Source organism: Archocentrus centrarchus, chromosome 6 (assembly GCF_007364275.1).
Source record: "Archocentrus centrarchus isolate MPI-CPG fArcCen1 chromosome 6, fArcCen1, whole genome shotgun sequence".
Lineage (NCBI taxonomy): Eukaryota > Metazoa > Chordata > Actinopteri > Cichliformes > Cichlidae > Archocentrus > Archocentrus centrarchus.
This window is the reverse complement of record NC_044351.1, coordinates 16,350,431-16,371,856: the sequence shown is the minus strand read 5'-3', so window position 1 is coordinate 16,371,856 and position 21,426 is coordinate 16,350,431. Positions and strand designations below refer to the sequence as shown.

The 21,426-nt window shown below is 41.0% G+C and overlaps 1 protein-coding gene across 1 annotated transcript in view; it reads left to right on the top strand.

Moving 5' to 3' along the window:
* Positions 1-21,426, top strand: part of reln (reelin) — a 97,531-nt gene that overhangs the window by 15,738 nt on the left and 60,367 nt on the right. The window contains 1 exon segment of the mRNA XM_030731847.1: positions 5,860-5,967. Within this exon segment, the coding sequence (XP_030587707.1) occupies positions 5,860-5,967 (108 nt within the window).

Here is a 21,426-nt window from a genome sequence, read left to right as displayed (position 1 = left end):
GTGGCTTTTAAAATGCCATTGGGTCCTATTTTTCTGGACCCTGTTATAATTGCTGACCCAGCATACAGTAAGCCATTCACATTAGTTTGGAATTTCCAGCATGAGCATTTGGTTTGTTTGACAACTTAATATACCCAATTTTTCTCAAAGAACTGACCAAACCATCTATCATTCATGGTTTCTCCCTCACCGTTTGTGCTATATGTAGGAGTAAAAAGAATGAGGAAAAACAGGTTCTTTGTCTAGCACCTTTACGTTAATGTCTAAAGGCAATAGCACACCTCTTTGGGACTAGTGTAAAACCATACTGTAGTACCTTGTAAAATTTAAATACGTACTCACTGTCTTCTTCCAGTACCTTGTTGTTCCCATGTTGAGAATGCTTTTAGGATTCAGGATAACATGATGCACTCAGGTGATACAACAATGCAGCCCTTTTGTTCTTGTTAGCAGTTGGCTACAAGAACTCAGCGAGAATCCAAACTGAAAAATTAATCATATAAATTCAAAACAAGATTTGATAAGACAACAAGTAGCATAATGTTTTGCACATGCATAAATTTAGATAAAAAATAGGCTTTTTTTTTTAATTTACTCACGGTTCTTTGTGAACATATTTTTGCAGAATAGACTGTCACAGAAGATTAGTCTTTGTGTGTGTGTGTGTGTGTGTGTGTGTGTGTGTGTGTGTGTGTGTGTGTGTGTGTGTGTGTGTGTGTGTGTGTGTGCACGCACGTGCGCCTGCTTGATCTCTGAGAGACTTGTCAGCAAAGGATGTGTATTTTGTTGCGTTGTGTGGTGCGCTGATACTTTGTGCCCTAACATTACTCCTGGTGGATCCCGAGAAGTGAAGAAAGCCCCGGGCCCATCAATAGTTGAGTAGTAGCACGGTTGTGTGTGTCTATAATGAGGCATACCACATCGCACCATCAATATTACATACTGGCTTAAGGCCAAGAGATGTGCTCTGTGGTGTGTTCCAGTATAAAATATGAGCATCTCTACGTGGGTATGAGTGCTATGCATACAGTGTAATGAGGATTTTGCAAGATCTAAGTTAGAAGCACTTGCAGGCATGACACTTGGACCTAGCGTGTGCCTTTTGAAATTTGAAACTTGAAGGTTCACTAACACATACGGTCCCTGTTAATGTTTAGTAGCTCATTTATCTGTAGAAAGCCTGAACCAGTCCTTTTTTTTCCCCTGCCTCCTTACTAAACACACCAAGAATCACATAACCAAAGTATTAATTAAGACCAGAAGCACTTAAAAACATGTAGAGGGCAGCCCACATGCTGTAAGACACCAACTTGTTGTAAATAGCAAAGGTTTTCCTGCAAGGATATACACACCCATTTTTGCAGAAAGTGCTCACACACGAGCATACTAAAGGACTTGTTGAATAACCTACTGACCTATTCCCAGTTACTAAGCTAGGAGTCACAACTGATACAGCAACTACAGAGTTAAAGCACACATCTTGCCCATTTCGTTAAAGTGTGCACTTGATTTGTGAACCAGAGATTAGGTCTTACAACAGGAAAAGCCTTAAATTCAGTCGTTTGCATGAGCAGCACTAGTCTAGACACCTGATTTGTTTACATATGAAGAAACAGTACACATGGACAAATACGTACTCACAAACACAGAGCCTGCTAATGTGTTGAATGAGACTTTTGGTATTAATTTCACCCCTTTTCCCGCCTCATGGCTCCTCATCCCCCTCGGCCAAGTGAACATAGCTCAGAAATGAAGTATGGACAAGAATGTTAAAGGCTACCATCAAAGGCCTTCCTTTAGATCTGTGTGCATGTCTGTGTGTGTGCTTGTGTGTGAAGTAGCCCCACAGGTGATTGGATCTCATCTCATCTCATCTGATTGGCTCATCTGTCTGATGCATTCCACAGGCGAGTGAGAGAAGGTTGTTAGAGGCCTGTCTAAATAATTTAGATCCTGGATTTGTATTGATCAGGTGGTGCTGCTCTCCATGGGCCACTCCAGTGCCCCTTCTTTCTCCATCCCTCTTCACCCTCGTTCGTGTTTTTTCAATTGTAACCTTGTGCCCTTAGCTTTTCCTCCTCTCCACCCCCCACCCCCCCGTCCTCCACATCAAACAGATGTACACTGCTGCGAGGGAGCAGAAAATGCATGAGAAAGGAGTTGATGGGGAAAGTGCAGGAAAGAGGATTTTTCTTTTACAGTGAATCCTCAATGGGAGGGAAGCTGTAGGAAAGGTGTAAGCTGTGGCTGAAGAGAGAAATGGCATGATGAAGGCAGAAAAAAAAAATCTTTTGTTTGCGGTATGTGTGCAGCACATGTGAAGTTGTCTGTGGGGAGTAATGGAGTGTGCGTAACCTTGGTGATGCGGGTCAGTGGAAGTGCAGAAATGAGTGTTTTGTGTGTACTGAGCCTGGTCCAACTTAGTCCATTAAACTCAGTCATTACTCCATTAAATACTGCTTCATGCCATGGCCTTGGATCAATACTGCATAATGTAAAGACTGATAACATGTCTTAACCACACTGTGGAATGGATTTGTTGAATAGCTATTGTATTCTTAGAGCCATAAAATAGCACAAATGAGGACGTATGCATAGTATGAACATGATAATTGCTTTTTTTTTTTAGGAATAAGAACGCCCTTTCCTTGCGTGCTGTGGATAAGGACGTGTTATGGGGTGCACTGAGCAACATGGAGCGAATATGATAATGCTTCTGTTGCCAAGCAGAATATGTATCTTTCTCAAAATACAGCTTCTTGTACACGTTGTACATGCTCATAGAATTTGGCAGTGCTCGGAGCCGACAAGCAAAAGGAAATTACTTGTTGCTCACGCAGTGTTATTAGAGCCAGCTATTTTTTGCACACGATCGAGCTTTTCTAATGCTAAATTTTTTTTAAAAAAAGGAACTGTCTGTATTACAAGTGTGAGGTTTTTTTTTATATTAAGCAGGAGTGACTACCCTTCCATTTGACTGGTTAGTAATTAAAAGGATTAAATATCAATAACATGATGATTTCCAAAGTGTTCTCATCCCAGGGCATCCCAGTTTTTCCATGAGATCCGGTTGGGGTTGAACTCCTATGGCTTCAGCGGATGCCGAGACGTGTATTTCCTTTTTAATAGAGTGATAAAATCCTCATTTGGAGGTTGGCGAATTGGCAGTGAATTAAATCACTGGAGACGGTGGTTTGTGTCTGGTTTGTAAGTTGGTTGTTTTGCACTTTGTTTCTTTTTTTTTTTTAACCCACTCTCTAATTAGCCTTTTTTTTTAACATTTGCTTTTACTCTCTGATTAGGATTAGATGCCAAAATCTATCTGGTTAGGTTTAGGCACTGAAAAAAATGTTACAGTTTACAGATAGTTGGCAGAATAACAACAAAAATACGCTGTTTATTAAGTTAAATGGCAAAGTCCAAAAATTATAAAACTCATAGAGAAACAAACAGAAGTCCAAAACTAATCACTGGGGCTGGGGCAAACAGAGAGCACCTCTGGAAAATACACAGTTACTTCAACAAGGGGCAAAAGGTTAGTCAAGAAACATGGAGGACTGAGACAGGTGGAGAACGAGGCAGAGCTGAGCACAGATGCGTACAGGTGAAAATAAACAGGGGACAGACAGAGCCAGGAACTAAAACTAACACAGGGCACAGCTAACCGTCAAAGTAAAACAGGAAGTAATCCAAAAACACAATGCTACACACAGAGATTAGACCTGCTCTAGATCTGAATAACAGCCAGAGAAGCAGGCGGTATCAGAAAGATGAAACAGGAGGAGGAACAGAAAAGAAAACGTTGAGGAAACTAAAATAACTGCAAAGAATAAAAACCAAAACATGAACCACAACATGATGTCTAAACTGAAACTACAATAGTCATAAAGCAGAAGCAAGAACCAAAGAACCAAAACTCAAAGTAAATAAAAAAGAAATCCAAACAGGAATCAGAAACTCAACACAACAATAATTAAAAACCCAGAGCACAAACAGTGAACACACTAAATAATAAACTTGACTCCATAAACTCTAAAGCAACTCAAAAAGCAGGCAAAAATACTTAAGTGTATGGTTTGGGGTCAAATAGACCTTTCAGCACTGAAGCCAAAAGACATCGTTTTGCCTTTCTGTGAGGAGATGCCAGCAGCTGGGGAAAAAATGACATTATTTGGAGCCCTTGAAATGAGAACAGTCTTTTAGGTCCTGTTACTTAAGCCGCTGTTTCTCAAAGAAATGAACAGAGAAGCATTAAAAAGTATAAAATGTACTATTTTACGATGCAGTGAAGCTGTGAAATTGAGCATTATTATATACAGTATATACACTATCACTATATACTGTACAGAATATACTGCATGTAGAGAGCTGGATCACTGTGTAAAAGTTTCAAAAGAAAACACAGGAAGAAATGTCCGGATACAGTAAGAAGTGTTGTGGGATGAATTATTGAGGCTTTGATATGGAGGAGAGAAAGGGAGGGGAGAGATGGGCTGAACTGTGCTCTTAAGACAGGGTGTAGCGCATCCAACATACACAGACACATGGAGAACACACACACACACACACACACACACACACACACGCACACACACACACACACACAGAAGCATCTTGTGCGAGGACATGTTAATGGAGTCGCCCAGTCAGACAGGCAGGCAGACGGGGCCACACAGGAGTCTGCTCTGCCCAGAATTCCACAGCGAAACACACCAAACCCAGAAGAATGAACGCCCTGAGACTGAACTGACATGTTGCTGTTCTTACTAAAACACAGTCTCACTGTGGGTGTCGCCTCATTTTCCCATTCAATTTTCCTCCATAAGCAGGGGGATTCCAGGGTCAGGAAACAACAATGCCTTCATCTTTCTTGGCCGCAAAGGATTTTATTCCTCGATGTGTAAAACTGTTTTTGTTTTGTTTTTGTGGGGAGTGTGTTCTCCTTTGAGCCACAGACTGTTCCTTGTACTCTGTCTGGCTGGAAACAGTCCAGTGACTGAGCCCTCTTCCTCTAGTGATGCAGCTGACTCTGTGGTCCCATCACTCAGGGCCCTTGTTTACCGGGTGGATCAATAGTTAACTTGCTGCGGGACACACTGGGCTGTAGATGTGCTCAGCTGGATAACAGACCCCCGGCAGTTTTCGGCTCTGTGGCTGTTTGTAGTGGCCTGTGAGGAATAAAAGCTCAGCAAAGCTATCAGGGTTACAGCCAATTAGCTCATCAGTCTGTTCTAATATGGTTGTCAATATGACAGGCTTTGATTAAAGCACTGTGATTTGTTGAGGATGAGCTAGATTACATTCTGTCACTCTTTCCTCTCCTTTTCTACTGTTTTATTGGTCCGCAGCCTGCAAAGCGACTCAAGCCCCGGTTTAGCACATGCTTAAATTGTGCTCCTGCATTTGTGTCTGTCTGTATATATTTATATGTGTGTAAGTGACATTCTACATTTTGCTTTAACACCTTCCTGTGCTCTTCTCTCCTCCTGCAGGGCGTTTGGTCTTGTTGGCATCCCACTTAATGGCCGCTTTACCTTTCTGTGTGTTAACACCTGATGTGATTAGCAGCAGGATGTTAGTGAGCTGTTGTACAGACTTCCCAACTTCCTGTCCACACACCTACTAATTATCTGTGTATCCTGCAAATGAAGTGTAAATGTAACTTAGTAATTGTGATCTCTGACACCTAACTGGCGTTAAATTGCACTTTATCTTCCTGTTCTCATTTGAGGTGTGAAACAAATAAAAGCTAGATCATTATATTTCAAAATGATTCTTTTTTTTTTAAGTTTCTGGGAGTAACTCTCAGCTTCAAAATAACACCGCCAGTAAGTGTGTTCCTTTGTTCTCTCTCCTCAGTAAGCATCTCTACCAGTGTATCCTTCGATGGTCTCCTGGTGACTGGCCTCTACACCTCCACACCAGTCCAGTCGGCTCCCATCCCCGCTCCAGCTGCTTTTGGCTTTGGTAAGGCTTGCTTCTTTTGCCAGTACAAGCTGCTTTTCTCTTGTGCTATTTAGCACTAGCAAACCCTCAGATACCCTGAGAAGCGTCTGCTGGGACTATGGAGTATCACGATCCAGCTCAGTGATTCCACATCCGTTCCCAGACTGAGCATAAGACCACTTCCCTTCTCTGGTTATGACAGGCCGTGATAGATGAGGAGTGGGGATGATGCGATCATGGGTTAGGTCAGATGGGTTTTCATTGATGTTTGAAAGAACAAAAACAAAAAAACTGAATATGAGCTGGATAAGAACAAACCAGATGAAACTACACTTAAAATAACTAACGATCGTCAGGTCAGCGTGCCACATCTTGGAGTAAAGGTTCACTGGACAGGCTGATTTACAATTAATTTATCCAAAGACGTGTATGTACTGACAATTTAGAAAATAGACATTGCTTTTTAACTGGATTGCAAGTTTGCAAACAATTTATCCTGTTCTTTGTCAGCCTTTCTACTGCATTGTCCGTATGCTACACTTTAATGTTATAAAATAAATCCTCTCTTTTAATTGTGTGCATCACTTTTAGTATACTTGAAAGAATAAAGCAAGGCTTAAAATTAATTTAAGTTTCTGGACACACAAAGAAGATTTTTAGACTCAGATGAAGTGTGTGCGGATGGAGCCCTTGTGTGCACGGATGGGGGCTCTTTTGGGGCAATGGAACAGCTATAAAGAACTCCTTAGAGAACGGGGCTAGTGGCCCAGAACTGCTGCGCAGTGGGCTCCCTTATCCTGACTAACTCCACTGTTCTTCAGACACTGACTTCACTCTGGCCAGGGCAGTTCTTCACTCTTGGCAGCTCTGTTTTCTGGGGAGGAATCCAACCATAGATTGCGTCACCTTAGCTTCACTCTAATTATTTGAAAAGTTTTAAGGGTACGCCTAAATACCCTGATAGGCAGCAGCTTGTGGAACAGTGACTTTCTGCAAGGGTTCTGTGTTTAACTACATCTGCAAAGTCTTCCGTTACAGCATGCGTAATCTGTCCACGTTTCTCAGTGCCAGTCAGACATTTGGAGCAACAGGCACATGTAAAATCAGTCATGTCATAGAGGAGAAGCTGAATGATGATTTATTAGATTTATAGTTTTATTTTCCATTTGCTAAATTTGTTTGTACAATTCTGAGGGATTTTTATGTGACTCTTTCAGTAATCTAATGACAGCAACCGGGCTGGTCTGCAGAACATGGTGGTCCATCTGGTTATTGAAGGCTCTTCAGCCTCCTGGAGAGAATGTTCTTCATCAATGAGCTCATGGAAACTTGGTGACTTAGAGCTAGCATTTGACCAATACACTTTGAAGATAATACAGTGGAACACTAAACAATGAGATGCCTCTTGATGTCCAGTGTTGTGACATATATAAATGGACCTATTGAGAACAAGAGGGTCACACAACTCCACAGGGGAGTTTTATGAGCACAGTGTTTAGAGGAAGGAGTCTTAGATAAGGTGTGGCTCTAATCCCATTTAATGGAGGCATGTGGGGGTCACAGTTACACAATGGACTGCAATATGTGTAGATACACATTCGATAGAAATACCCACCAACTTTCACTCAAGAGCACATACGCAATCTAGCTGTAGCTGTATTGAAGTGGCGGCTGGCTGGGAGAACATGTGGCTGGCAGATGTATCAGTTCATGAACTACAGGGAGAATGAAACCACTGTATCACACACACACACACACACACACACACACACACACACACACACACACACACACACACACACACACACACACACACACACACACACACACACACACACACAGTGAGAAGATCGGCAATAAATTGCTGAAAGTCTAAGATTGAAATTGTTGCTTAAAATGAAGCTAAAATATCTTTTGTTTCTGGCTGTGTTGGTGTTTTGGGGCAAAAAGATGCTAACAAGGGGACAAAGGATTAAAACATAAAACATAAACAAAAAAGTTAAGTGGAATAAATAGACAACATCAGGGAGATTTGAACACAGAGCAGTTAGTGTTAGTTCTGTGTTAGGATGTCCAGCGGCTGGTGTGGTCGAAGCTGTGGGAACAAGCAGACATGATGACTGCACGATGGCCTCTGAACAGAGAACTCCTCTCAGTCTTCTGTGTCACCCTTTGTTGCTTTTTACACATGTCATAAAAACAGTGTGCACATGAGCATAACCACATTGCATGCTTTATGACTGGTTCCTGTGTGTGTGTGTGTGTGTGTGTGTGTGTCTGTGTGTGTTTATCATGCATTTTTTTTTGTTGGTTTGTTACAATTATAACTATAGGTGTAGTAACACACAAACACCATAACATGGAAGTGATTACTTCATTATTTTGTCTTCCACTCTTTTTGAATTGCAATACACTTTGAGCTACGTTTGCAATACATATGTTTTAGTTTTGAGGGTTTGAGAGTTTTTCACTGCGTCATTTCCCACTGTTTGTCAAATTACTGCAACTAATGTGTGATGAAGCAGTTGGCGCGGCGATTAAGGTAGTCTAAGGAATGCCATGTTTTCGGCTCCTGTGTTGAGCTGTGGTTCCAGTTGCCCAAGGCTCATTCTTCCGCTCCCTAAAGGCATGAGATTGACTGGCTGCTGGCGGGCTAACCACAGACCTTTATGATGCTATAACTGCTCTGCTGTGGCAAGTGCAGAATCAGACAAACTGGAGCTAAAAACAATGTTGTGCTTTGGGAACCAAGCCTACTAAATAGAGGCAGAACACAGGAGTGTAAATTGACTGTGGTTTTCATAAATGTAGCCAAAATAGGCCAGATGAACTAGTCTGGGTGCCTTTTATTTCAAGGTGCCAGAGCTGAGAGGAAGACTGAACATTTAATTTTGGGATTCATCTGGTTACAACTCACAGTTAATGGATTAAGAATGCTATCCAGTTTCATTTGAACCTACTTTGTAGTAGATTTTGTCAATCCTAGTACTCATTAGAGACCTTTTTCAACACTTTACAGCAAAACCTGTAGACTTTATATGCATGTTTGAATGTAACATGCTCAAAGCGAATGTCTGTACACTCTGCCAGAAATGCAACATGAGTCTGAACTGACTCAGCAGCTGGAGAATTCCAACTGCTTAGTGTTTTTCCTTTCTTTGACTTTTATTCCATTAAGACGTCTTTCTTTCCGATCCAGCCTCTTGGCTTTCCAAAGCTTTCAAATTGGCACCTAGAAAGATTAAATGATGAAAACAATAACATAAGTATACTGTCATAATTTTGATTTATTTGTTTCACGTATCATAAAATCAGTTTGCTGTTACACGTCACATAGCAGTAATGAGGTGATATATTATAACCAATAGGCCTGTGCCTGGATGGAAAGAAATGTCACATGTGGTCTGATTTGTATTGCTTCCCTAATGGCAAAATGTTTCCCATCACATCATTATCCATTCAAACACAAAGAAAGACAGAACAAGTATTCATACTAAATGTGTCCTGCTAACATATAATTACAATGATGAACAGGCACTTGAAGGAAAAAGAGAGCTTTGAAAATGCATGGGTGGGAAATGGATCAGCAAAAACACCAATATGGGACTGACACAGTGTATGAGATTAAAGAAATATCTATCTATCTATCTATCTATCTATCTATCTATCTATCTATCTATCTATCTATCTATCTATCTATCTATCTATCTATCTATCTATCTATCTATCTATCTATCTATCTATCTATCTATCTATCTATCTATCTATCTATCTATCTATCTATCTGATAAAGATAACCCAAGTCAATACAAAATGCAGTTTTTGAATGATGATTCATTTCATGGCCCTGTGTAAAATGTGGTTAATCACCCAAGCCTGATTACTGCCTCCCTGTTGAATCAAGAAATCACTTAAATAAAACAAGTTAGACAAAGTGAAGTATGCTAAAAGATGTCAAAAAGCAACACATCATGTCATACAGTAAAGAAACTCAAGAACAGCTGACAAACAAGGTCACTATCATCTTTCAGCCTGGACAGGGCTAGCCATTTCTAAGTCTTTGGGACTCCAGTGAAACACAATCAGAGACATTATCCACAAATGGAGAAATCCTGGAACGGCAATGAACCTTCCCACGTGTGGCTGACCTACCAAAATTACTCCAAGGGTGCCAGTGACTCATCCAGGAGGTCACAAAAGAACCCAGAACAACATCTAAAGAACTGCAGGCCTCACTTACCTCAATTAAGGTCAGAGTGTATGACTCAACAATAAGAAAGAGACTGGGCAAAAATGGCATCCATGGAAGAGTTCCAAAGAAAAAACAACTGCTGACCAAAACACAAAGGCTTGTCTCACATTTGCCAAAAAACATCTTGATGATCCCCGAGACTTATGGGAAGATATTCTGTGGACTGACGAGACAAAAGTTTAACTTTTTGGAAAGTTTGTGTCCTGTTACATCTGGCATAAAACTAACACAGCGTTTTTATAAAATTGCCAACAGTTAAACATGGAGTTGGTGTTGTCCAGCTTAAAATCCTATTGATATGTTTTGGCATGACCTTGAACACATCATTCAAGCAATATGAAAGACTCATCAGCATTTATTGCAAACACTTGATTGCAGTTCTTCCAAGGGTGGCACAACCAGTTCTTACTGTAGGTTTAGGGGCACTTTTTCACACAGGGACAGGTAGGTTGGGATAGCTTTTTTCCCCTTACTAAATGAAATCATCATTCAAAAACTGCATTTTGTATTTACTCGGGTTATAGATAAATGGGGAAGGAGAGAAAGGATGAGATGATGGCACTTCATCACTCTCCGTGAGGGAGGGGCTGATTGGTGTTGCCTTGCCAGCGCTGAGCTGCTGAGAAATTGGTCATTGATGGATGGCTCGTTTGCAGGGTGATGTTTATTTTGTTGTTAATTTGCATATTGGTGTGTATTTGTGGGGTGGTTGGCTTCTGCTAGCAAGGATCAGTCCCCAACTCAATATGATGGATCTGGCTGTCTGACAAAATGGACAGCTTAGTGACAGGGACATCCAGCCGACACTCTCTTCCCATGACGGATGGGCTCATGCTAACACACAACCCAACTGATGAAATCCTGCTGCACCTTGACCTGTGGAGGAGGGGTTGCCAGAAAGGGTCTGCTGCCAAAAGGGAGCTGGAACTGTTATACCCTTTTTATTTATTTTTTTAATTAAATACTCCATTCTAAGGTATTCCTCGAACCTCCTCCTGCCTTTGTGTTAAAATTAATTTAAGAATTTTTTTTTTTTTTTTATGGGTGTGTGATGAAAGATAAATGAGAAACATGTAATTTCCAGTCTATCAACACAGTGGTATGGCTGTGTTGTTATTACAGTATCTAAATCTTACAGGAGTGTTTGTTTTGTATATTAACTCAGTGACACTGAATCTGATGTACACCTGTAATCACTGCAGATATTTATACTGTAGGTATGAGACAAGATTTTTGGTACTGTAAATGTTCTGGTTTCTGGTCGTAGTTGGCTTATAATATATTGTAGGCTGAGTTCTGTTGACCGGTTACTTTTGGCTTTCTCGTCATGCAGGTGAAAAGTGTCTTTGTTTAAAGCAAATAAGGGAATGCATTTGCTGAGATGCAGTCTAAAGAATCTGGTATCCAGATATCCAGTGGCTCATTGGAAGCTCCAATATTTTGGCTGTTGTTCCCAAAGGTTATCAGACAGTAACAGGCTAGTTCCCAAGTTGCAGATCTTGTGCAGGGCAGCATTTTATGCAACATTTGAGGACTGTGATGTCAATAACTCTACAAATTAAGATGTACTGGTGACTACCTGTGATGAAGAATCATAAGGAATCATGTATCAGATCATTTAAAAGCAGAACTGGGGCGTGAAAATGACAAATAGCATACGGTGGAATCTCAAATAACAACCTCAACTGCCTCAACCCGATACTAAATAAATATACATTTAGTTTCCATGATCATTTTCCAATTTGGGAGCACAAAGCTCTCACAAACTTGCACTCCCATGGAAAATATTGCCATTCAGCTGCTGTGGCCACAGAGTGAAAAAAAAAAAAGAAAAGAGATACCATAACTTCCAGAAACTCATCAAAAAACTGAAACCAAATTGTAGTATCTATACACAACCACAAAACTGTGGAGCCATGTAGGCTAATTGCTTTATGTGAGCCTACTACTGACCCATGATATGTAATATTGTTTGCGAAATGACTTATGCATTAGCAGGTTAACAGAACTTGTTCGGAAAAAAAAAAATATATTGTAATTTTCTACCTTTTTAATATACATAATTATGCATTCAAATCCAGGTAGCCACGTACCCATCCATCTCAAGGCTGAAGGTCAGCTGTCGGCCCCTTCTTGCCACTAAGCCAGATTGAATGTCAGCCAGAATGTCAGAATATGAGAGATGGCAGCTCATCATGTCAGTATTTATGGAGACACACTCACAGGTGTGCTTCCTGCTGAACAAAGCCTTGTTTGGGAACCTCTGTGTTTTCTCAAACAGTACCAGCAGTCCCATGAGAGCGCAAGTATTCTTTCACAAATCCCCCTCCCAAGCAGGGTACAAACTGTGAAGGAGATGCTATGTATGGAAAGATTGAGGATAAAGAGGAATGATATAGAGAAAAGGTGGTGCAGGGAGCAGAGAAGGGGTGAGAGAAGGGGCTCCCAAGGGGAGAGAAGCTGTCAGTCCCTAGGAGACATCAAACGCACTGCAGCCCTGTGATCAGCGTGCTCTCTGGCTCTCTGCTGACAGCTCCCTGACTGTGCCGCTTAGACTCCTTCATACACTCATAAATACACACATACACACAACCGTATACACTTGCTTGCTCCCATAAGAGCTCTCACACTCACTGACTTATCCATTCATACCCCAACACATTCAAATTCCATTGACATAGACACACTCGTGCTGATTCTCATACATAGGATGCACATCTGTAACACTTTCGCTCTGATATCCGTCCTCATAATAACCTTGAACACCAAAGTTCCCCTATCGCATCTCTGTCAAGGACACTTTGCAGTCCCAAACTGTTGCTACTGAACTATGGGCCAAACACAGACAAGTAAGTGCTGGCAGTAGTGATGATGTTAATAATGATGATGATGACTTATCTAAGCCATTACTCCTTCTCTGCTCAGGGCTGGGACACCAAAGGCATAGCTCTCCTGATGATGAATTCATTAGTGCAGAAGATGAAATGAGTTGTCAAGGGGAGGGTTATGTATGGTAGGTGATTTGTGTTCTCTGCAGCACTGTGTCAGATCACACTCAAGATCAACTGGGTCGGTTTGTTGTAAATCTCCCTGCTTTGCTGGCACAGGACTTCCCCAACCTTCTTGCCCAGACTGAGTCTCACTTCTGTTCCCCCTTTTTTCCCTAACACATTCTCCCCCCACCTAATATAAAATGTCTGGAGGCTGCTAACAGGTGGCTAAACATTTGCGTACTCTCAGAGTCCAGAAGAATGTTTGGGTAATTATGCACCAGAAGTCAAAAATAACTTCGCTCCATGTGGAAAGCGTCCTTAGAGGCAAAAGCAAGCCCACCTTTAAAGAATTCAAACAGAATACATCATTCATTACTAATTCATGGTAGACCTAAAGCAGTGGCCACAAGTGTTGGCCGTACATCCCGACAGCCTCTCGAGTGTGATGGTGCAGTAGACGTGGGAGCACAACTGCTGCTGGGAATTTACTGGTTCATTGAATATACACTAGCTCTATTGGAGGGGAAAAAAAACTGGGCTTTTTTTGAACTCCCATGGCTTCCCTAGGTGTGCTTAAATTTGTGTGTGCATCTAGTGTTCCATATGTGTACCTGTCTATTTGTGTGTGTGTGTGTGTGTGTGTGTGTGTGTGTGTGTGTGTGTGTGTGTGTGTGTGTGTGTGTGCTCATAATTTCAGTGTGTGAGAGCACATGTGTATTTTTATGCACATGCTTTCCCTTTTCTTTTTTTTTCATCTAAATGTTTAGTAAAAATGGTCCAGGGGTGACTGAGAGAGCAGGAATGAGGAAAAGCAGGAGCTGGACTCTCTGTGATAGAGATTTCAAAGTGGCGTGTGAGCTATTGAGCAGTTTTACTTTTTTATTTCTATTTTTTTTTTCTATCCTGCAGGAGAGAGCAGCAGGCGTAGGCTTTTTCTCCCATGTGTGGTCTCTCTTGAGCAGAGCAATGTTATTTTCTGCCATGCAGAGAGGGTGGTAACATGCCAGAGAGAATGAGAGAGAAATAAAGATAGAATAAAGACAGAGACAGCTTTGACTGCTCCGATTGACACATTTCTGTCAACGCTAGTAGGTTTGCATCATTTTAAGTTAGAGGCAAGCTCACTTTGAAATTTAGCTTGCTTAAATTCTATACCACCACAAGCACCTTGCAAGTGTGTGGGTATTGGTGTGCACACTGAAAGGAAGTGATTTTACAAAGCCTTCTCCACAAAGTGCAAGCCATCCAAGCTGCACTCTTAGGTCTATTCATTTTTAAAGTTCCCTTGAGTATTAGAAACAGTGTAAGTGCTCCCTCTGACTCTGTGAGTTGAGGAAGCTTAGTGGTTTTGTTTTTTTTCTGATGTAGGGCCCTACCTGGATTATGCCCTCTACCCTCTAAAAGCCTGAGTCAGAACAGGGATGCTCCACTGCCTGGTCCATTTTATTTATTTTTTTTTACATTATATACAAGTTATCTGTGAGCAGCTCACCCAGATCCTCTCTGACCCATATTTTGGCTGTGAAAATAGTTACTGACCTTCTCTTTGTTGCGCCCTCCTTACGAGAGCCAGTCTGTTGCTGTGATTAGTTTACTTCCCCCCCCAGCACTTCTCTGTCAGACCAGGCTCATCTCCAGCCTCCTCCATAAACACATTTAGATACACACAACACACACTGGATATACGCATGCATGCAAATGCAGCACAGGCACTATGCTTTCCCAAGGCTTTCCGTTGGCTCCTCACCTGTCGCCCCAGGTCTCTATCTCTCTCATACTCAACATGTGTGTCAGGACAGGGCCTGCGAGACCACGGCCTCACCAGTTTGTTTATTTGCTGCATTGACGGGTGGAGACCGGGGACGTGGGTGCGAGAAATTAGCACAAGTCAAATCAGATTAATTAATCCCCAACTCAAACTATTAGCCGAGGAGTCGTGTTGAATTAAAAATCAAATTAGCCCTGGCGCCTGCCGGTAAAGCTGTGGTGTGTGCCTGCCAAGCTGCAATGACACACACCCACAGAAGGCAGCTGCTCATAGGCTTTGCTGATGGATGGATGTATGGATGGAGAGTTGGAAGAAGAAAATGGTGCTGAGGGACTACAGGGGTGGGGGAAGGGGAGTTTAGTGACTTTGCCACCCAGTGTGCTAAGCTTCTCCTGGGGCACAAAGCTGGCTGTCCTCTACTGGTTGCTGCTACACTGGCCTCACACCACTAGTACTCAGCCTTTCAGTTGCTGAATTGGGGCTTGAAGCACCACTTCACCTTCATGGTTTATATAACACACACATCTTGAGCCTGGGACTGAACCCATTTTGAGCAGTTTGACTCTATTAAAAACATAAAGGAAATTTTTACATAGCTTGGATTTTACTATCATAGTTTTGGCCATCCAACCTATCAGTAATTATAACCATGTGTTTACCATATTAAAGTTTCAAAAATGTGGAAACATCACTAGAAATAAGCCCAGTATAATAAGAAACATGTAAAAGTTTGATGATCAGTAAAAGTTTAATGTCTCTGTATAGGGCTAAAAAAAAAACTTAAGAGAATACTTGAACAATTTTAAGTGAGACTTTTGGTGTGATTTTGAATCCGGCCCTCAAACAGCTGATGATTTTGATTTTGGTTCAAGCTTAGCCGATACACTTTTTTCTCGTCTAGTACTCTGTGACTCGTATTTCACATTTTAATCAGTGTTTCCTCCAAATCAAGAACAAGAACTACTCATAGTTCAAACAACCACTGAAGACATCACATTGAGCTACTGCTAGAGAAGATAACCAAAATATTTTATCAAAATGTTGTCCATCTTCTGGACCCAAAATGCTCATTTCACAACAAACTGAAACACTGTGTTCAGCATTATACATGGAACATGCACGTATACTGTACAGGCATTTGATGTATACTGTATGTGGGTTTGTGAGAATGCCTTTTTAGGAGGATTACAGGGTTGTGTATCATCAATCATACAAGGTGGGGCTCCAGAACACACAACACTTGTTTGATTCAGAACAACATTCATTTCAATTATGGGACATTAGTTCAGAAGGGTAGATTATGCTCCTCTAGTGTTCCTGTACCCCATTTATCATTCATGCTTGCATGGCTTGTAGCTCTTGATCACTGAAAGGAAGGAGTACTGTACACAAGCGATGAATTAAATGTTTATTTTCTACTTAATTTTACTTTTCAGTTACCAGGTTTGACATGAGCAACATATGTAGGACACATTATAGATTATTAAATGTGCTGAGTATTTGTATTAAGCAATGTAAATATCTGAGCATATGCTTTTTTGCAAAATACTCTCTCTGTCTCTCTTTCAGCTGGTTAGAGCCATGCTGGCAGCTCCTACAACAAGCCATAGATTTGTATTTTTTTTTGTGTGTGTGTGTGTGTGTGTGTGTGTGTGTGTGTGTGTGTGTGTGTGTGTGTGTGTGTGTGTGTGTGTGTGTGTGTGTGCAGTCATGCCATCAGGAGTTTATGGATGATGGATGATGGAGATACAATGGAAGACTAAATGAAAGAGCAACTGCTCTATGGGCACATACACATGGGCAAAAACTGGTTAGGTGCTTATAACAAGGCCATGAAAATATAACTGTGAAGATATGGAAATATGTTAATGTATACACATGCACAATAAGGCTCTCATTGCACTTCTTCACCAACATACAGTTGCTGCTTAGACGACCTCCAGGTGTTCTTTAACACCAGTTAAACTCTTTCATTCATGTGGCAAGCCTCTTTCCCTCACATTTTCCCACAGAGTTTCTTACTCTCTTCCCCCCTGGCCGCTGGCATCTTTCACCACCCATATTAACACACAGCTTCCTCCTGGCAACACTGTGCCGGACCCCTGCCACCACCTCAAAGTTGCCAACCTGTCTCCATGGTAGCGTGATTGGCAAACGCAAAGATGGATGCCATTTGCAGCCAATGGCAGAGCAGAGTTGGGTTGTCATGCACCATGAGACCCTGCAGTGGTCTGACTGGCCAGCTGAGGATGGTACTGGAAAAAAGGGGTGAATGCACCACATCAGACACACACAAAAACACACATCCCATGGGATCATTCAGCAGCACAAAGCGTATGGGGTCCCTGCTCAGGCTGTCACTACTGTTGTGATGTATCATTTATGTTGCCATTGTGTGGCCTTCTCTTGAAACATGTTGACAGAGGCATTATATTCCGGCTTTTGACAGATTCCCATACATTCACGGGCTTTTAATAACACATGTTAATGCTCCAATAATTTTGTGACAGGTTAGAATTACCACATGAAATATGAACCTTTAATTGGCTTGCTTGCCAAGTTATTTAGCGCGCTTCTACATTAGCTTTCTAAGTCTGAGCCAGCAGTAGGAAAGATGATTGCAAGACCATTATCTGTCCGAGAGTGCAAATATGCATGCAGCCTCCCAAACACAAAAGATATTCATCATAAACATTAATCTCTGCTTTTTATGTGAAACCCACTTTTCTTAAGTGCGTAGTGACAAATATAAATTCCTTAGACAAAAATGGAATAATCTAATCTCTTTGCAGCACATTACGCTGCCATGTGGGGTTTTAACACTTTAAGCAAGCTTCTGTGCATACACATGCATTTAATTGTACTTGTTTTTTTGTTTGTTCAGGCATACAGGGCCACATGCATGTCTCTGATTCTGCATGCATAGTAGTAGCAGTACTGTAGCATTTTAAGCACACTTGATTTTACTGACATAAAGTGCAATCTGGACAAGTTTACTACTTTTACTGTTGATAGTAAGAAAGCAACTTATACACATTGTTCAAGTGCCTTTGTGTCAATTATAGCAGGAAAAGCATGTTTAACTGTATTAAAATGATCTTAAAAAGCACCTAGGTGGACACCATTAGACATCTGGTAGGCTACAGACCAGATGTCAAATGGTGGGGATGGATTTTGGTAAATGTGCATATCAGATTGAATGGTGCCTTTTGAATCCTCACAACTCTGCCACATAGCCTAACTGCCATCTCTAATGCCAGTTCGACCGGCTCCTGCTGGTCCTACAGTGTTAAGTTGCTGCCAGGCTGAGCCACCGATTTGCCCATCTGCTCCATCGGGGAGAATTCTCACTCCATCTATTTGACTTGTTTCGAGCTTGGCTGTGGAAAGCTCATTAGCTTTGCAAAGTGAGAAATAGAGAGATTTTAAAGAGGACATACACAGATGTGAACTGAAGTGTTTGCATATTTGAAAAAAAACAAGTTAGAATAGAAAAATGTGGGGAAGTCTTTGTTACCGGAGACATGGGCAGACAGAATTTGAATAAATAAAGAGGCGATCAGCTTCCTACTTCTTTTTATTGGTCGCTTTAAAAATTCATTACAATTACCAGCAGAGATTGATGTCGGAGCGACATCCCTACAACCAGCATGTGACCCTTGAAATCCAGACACACCCATTTCCTGTGTTTTTGTGTATCTGATTGAGTTTGTGTGTGGGCATGCTCAAGAGTGCATGTATAAGCATCTGCATGCCCTTGTATGTGTGTGTGTGGGTTCATATTTATGAAACAAGGTTTGGCCCGTCATACCGTGGGAGTTAGCAGGTCATCTTCCCTTGCCATTAATCACTTCCGACAGCTCATAAGTATCCAATCTACATGTGAAAGAACTGCATGTATTTGCATGTGTGTATTTGACTGACAATGTGTGGTTGCGGTATTCCTTCAAGATTCCCCTGTGGCGCTCATTGAATTAGAGATGGACTCTAACACGCAATATTAGCGCAGCACTGGTGGCATTTGTAATGCGGTTATAGATTTTCAGCTTATTAGGGAAGTTCTGCATGTGGCTGATGTTGTGTTAATAAGGACCCAGTGCGGTTAATAAAATATCACAGTTAATGAAGCATAAAATGTTTTTCACTAAAAAGTAGTAGGTTTGAATTATTGATCTTTTTATTTTTCTTTAGAATTGTCGGCCAAAGTATTTAGGCAAAATAACTGATGTTTTTTAATTAACGCAACTGCATCAAGGTTTATCGCGGGATCTGGAGAATTTGGGGGAATCATCAGTGATGAAATAGATGTTTTCTACCACAGATGGCATTTGCCAGATGCTAAAATAACAAAGAACTCAGAGGTCACCTGAGTTAAGAGTAAATTAAGGTCACAGGAGTGGCATTTTCTTTAATATATTTTAATTTCACAGTTACGAAAGAGGCTGCCGTGCTATTTTTCTGCTCATTCCCCAGACAGAATCATGAATGTCTGAGTTTTTTTTTTTTTTTTTTCCTGTCCAGGTTGACTAAAGCTTGTTGCTTTACTGGAACATTTGAGATTTTCACATTGAATAATAGTGATTTTTCTCTCGCTCTCCACACCCAGACATGAAAGGAATAAGACATCGTTATTTGCATTTTTATGCCTGAGTGTATTTTTCAAGTGGGAATAGAAATTCTCTGAGCGGTGTCAAGTCCCAGTGCTGCTGTGTCCTGGAGTGCATCAGACTGCCTTTTCATCTTCACCATAGCCTAAGTGCTCTGCTTTTCTTTAGCCATACCTTTAGCTCCTCGAGAGCAACCTCTCTCTTTATACTAATTTCTTCATTTCCTCATTATGTTATGCCCATTTTTGTAAAGCATTGAATTCTCATTAAATTCTTTAAAATACTATTTCTGGTTTGTAAGAGTCTAAATGGATTAGCACCTGTTTATTTAACTGAATTGTTGAGGCCCTACATCCCAATCAGAAAACTGAAGTCCTCCGATCAAGAGCTATTGACCAGATACAAATCTAATTTGAAGAGCAGAGGGGATAGAGCCTTTGCCGTGGTTGCCCCTAAACTCTGGAATGACCTCCCTCTCCACATAAGAGAAGTTCATTCCCCTACTACTTTTAAAAAACTTCTTAAAACGTATGTGCATTTCAGACTGGTAGATAGATCTTCTTGGCATTACTATTGGCACTACTATTATGGTCCTTCATTGTTTATTGCATTATTTATGGTTTTATTGTGTTTTTATTTTTGTTTAATGTTCTTATGTTTCATATTATTTTATTTGCTGTTTTATTTGTTTTATGCCCTGTGAAGCACTTTGGTCAACAGCTGTTGTTTTAATGTGCTATACAAATAAAATGATTGATTGATTGATTGAATTCTGTGTGTGTTTTCTTCCAGTACATCAGAGTTGTATTACAAGAGTTTGTAAAGTTTATAAAAACAGCTTTCTAACGTTGGTGAGAGTGAAAACGACGGCTAGTGTTGTTTTTTTCTTCTCCTGCTGTGTTCTCTGCTGTTCAGCCCCGTCACCTCGCTTTTTGTCTTTGCGGCCGTGTAGTAGCATTTCCTGAGCGCTTAGCACATCTGCAGGGATTTTCAAATTGCGGGTGGTTAGAAATAATCAGAGTTGTTTTGTTTTTTTTTTCTCTCTTAATCTGCAACAAAATTGGAGACTTAGAGCCAAACCTGTTGCCTTGGCTGCCTTGGATATGCCAGTAAATATGTGGCATGTATTTGTGGGGAAATTGCTCTGAAGTGGCACGCTTTTGTGTTAGAGGGAGTTAAAAAGTGAGAAAGATGTATACTGTAGTATACATCTTTCTAGTATACATGACTGTGTATGTCACTGAGGGCTACATAAGGCCAGCACAGCAACAATTTCATCTGCTCTGTATGTCAGCAGTGAAGACAGGGTGCAGAATCGGCCTTGCTCTGGCAAACAGGATCACATTAATCATAGACAGTCATGTGTGTTTGCGTGTGTTTCCTTGTGTGATTATGTGTTAGGATATGCACAGGAGTAATTTGTGGCCACTATGCAGAGAAGTGTAGGTGACTGGAGAACAGTACTATTGGTGGGTGATTAAATCCCATTACCAGCAGCACCGTAGCATGGTTCAAGGCTGAACACCTCATAAATCTGACACATTAGGACCACACACCGCATGTACTTGCACGTAATGACACAATATGTTGTCATGAGAAAAACTGTAAATGATGTTGCTTTGATGACTATTTACTTTGAAGTTGAAAATGATGTTACCATTTTTGTTTTGGGATAAAAAAACTTTGGGATATCCCATTGGGCGCACAAATCAATGCTTGGCGCTCAGTGTAAAAACAAGTGGTTGTTTTCCCGTAGCTGTTTAACCGACAGCAATGATAAGTAGGTTTGTTTGTACCACAGCACACACATACAGCTCAGTATAAATTTTATGCAGTGATACAAATGAAGCTACGCACAAA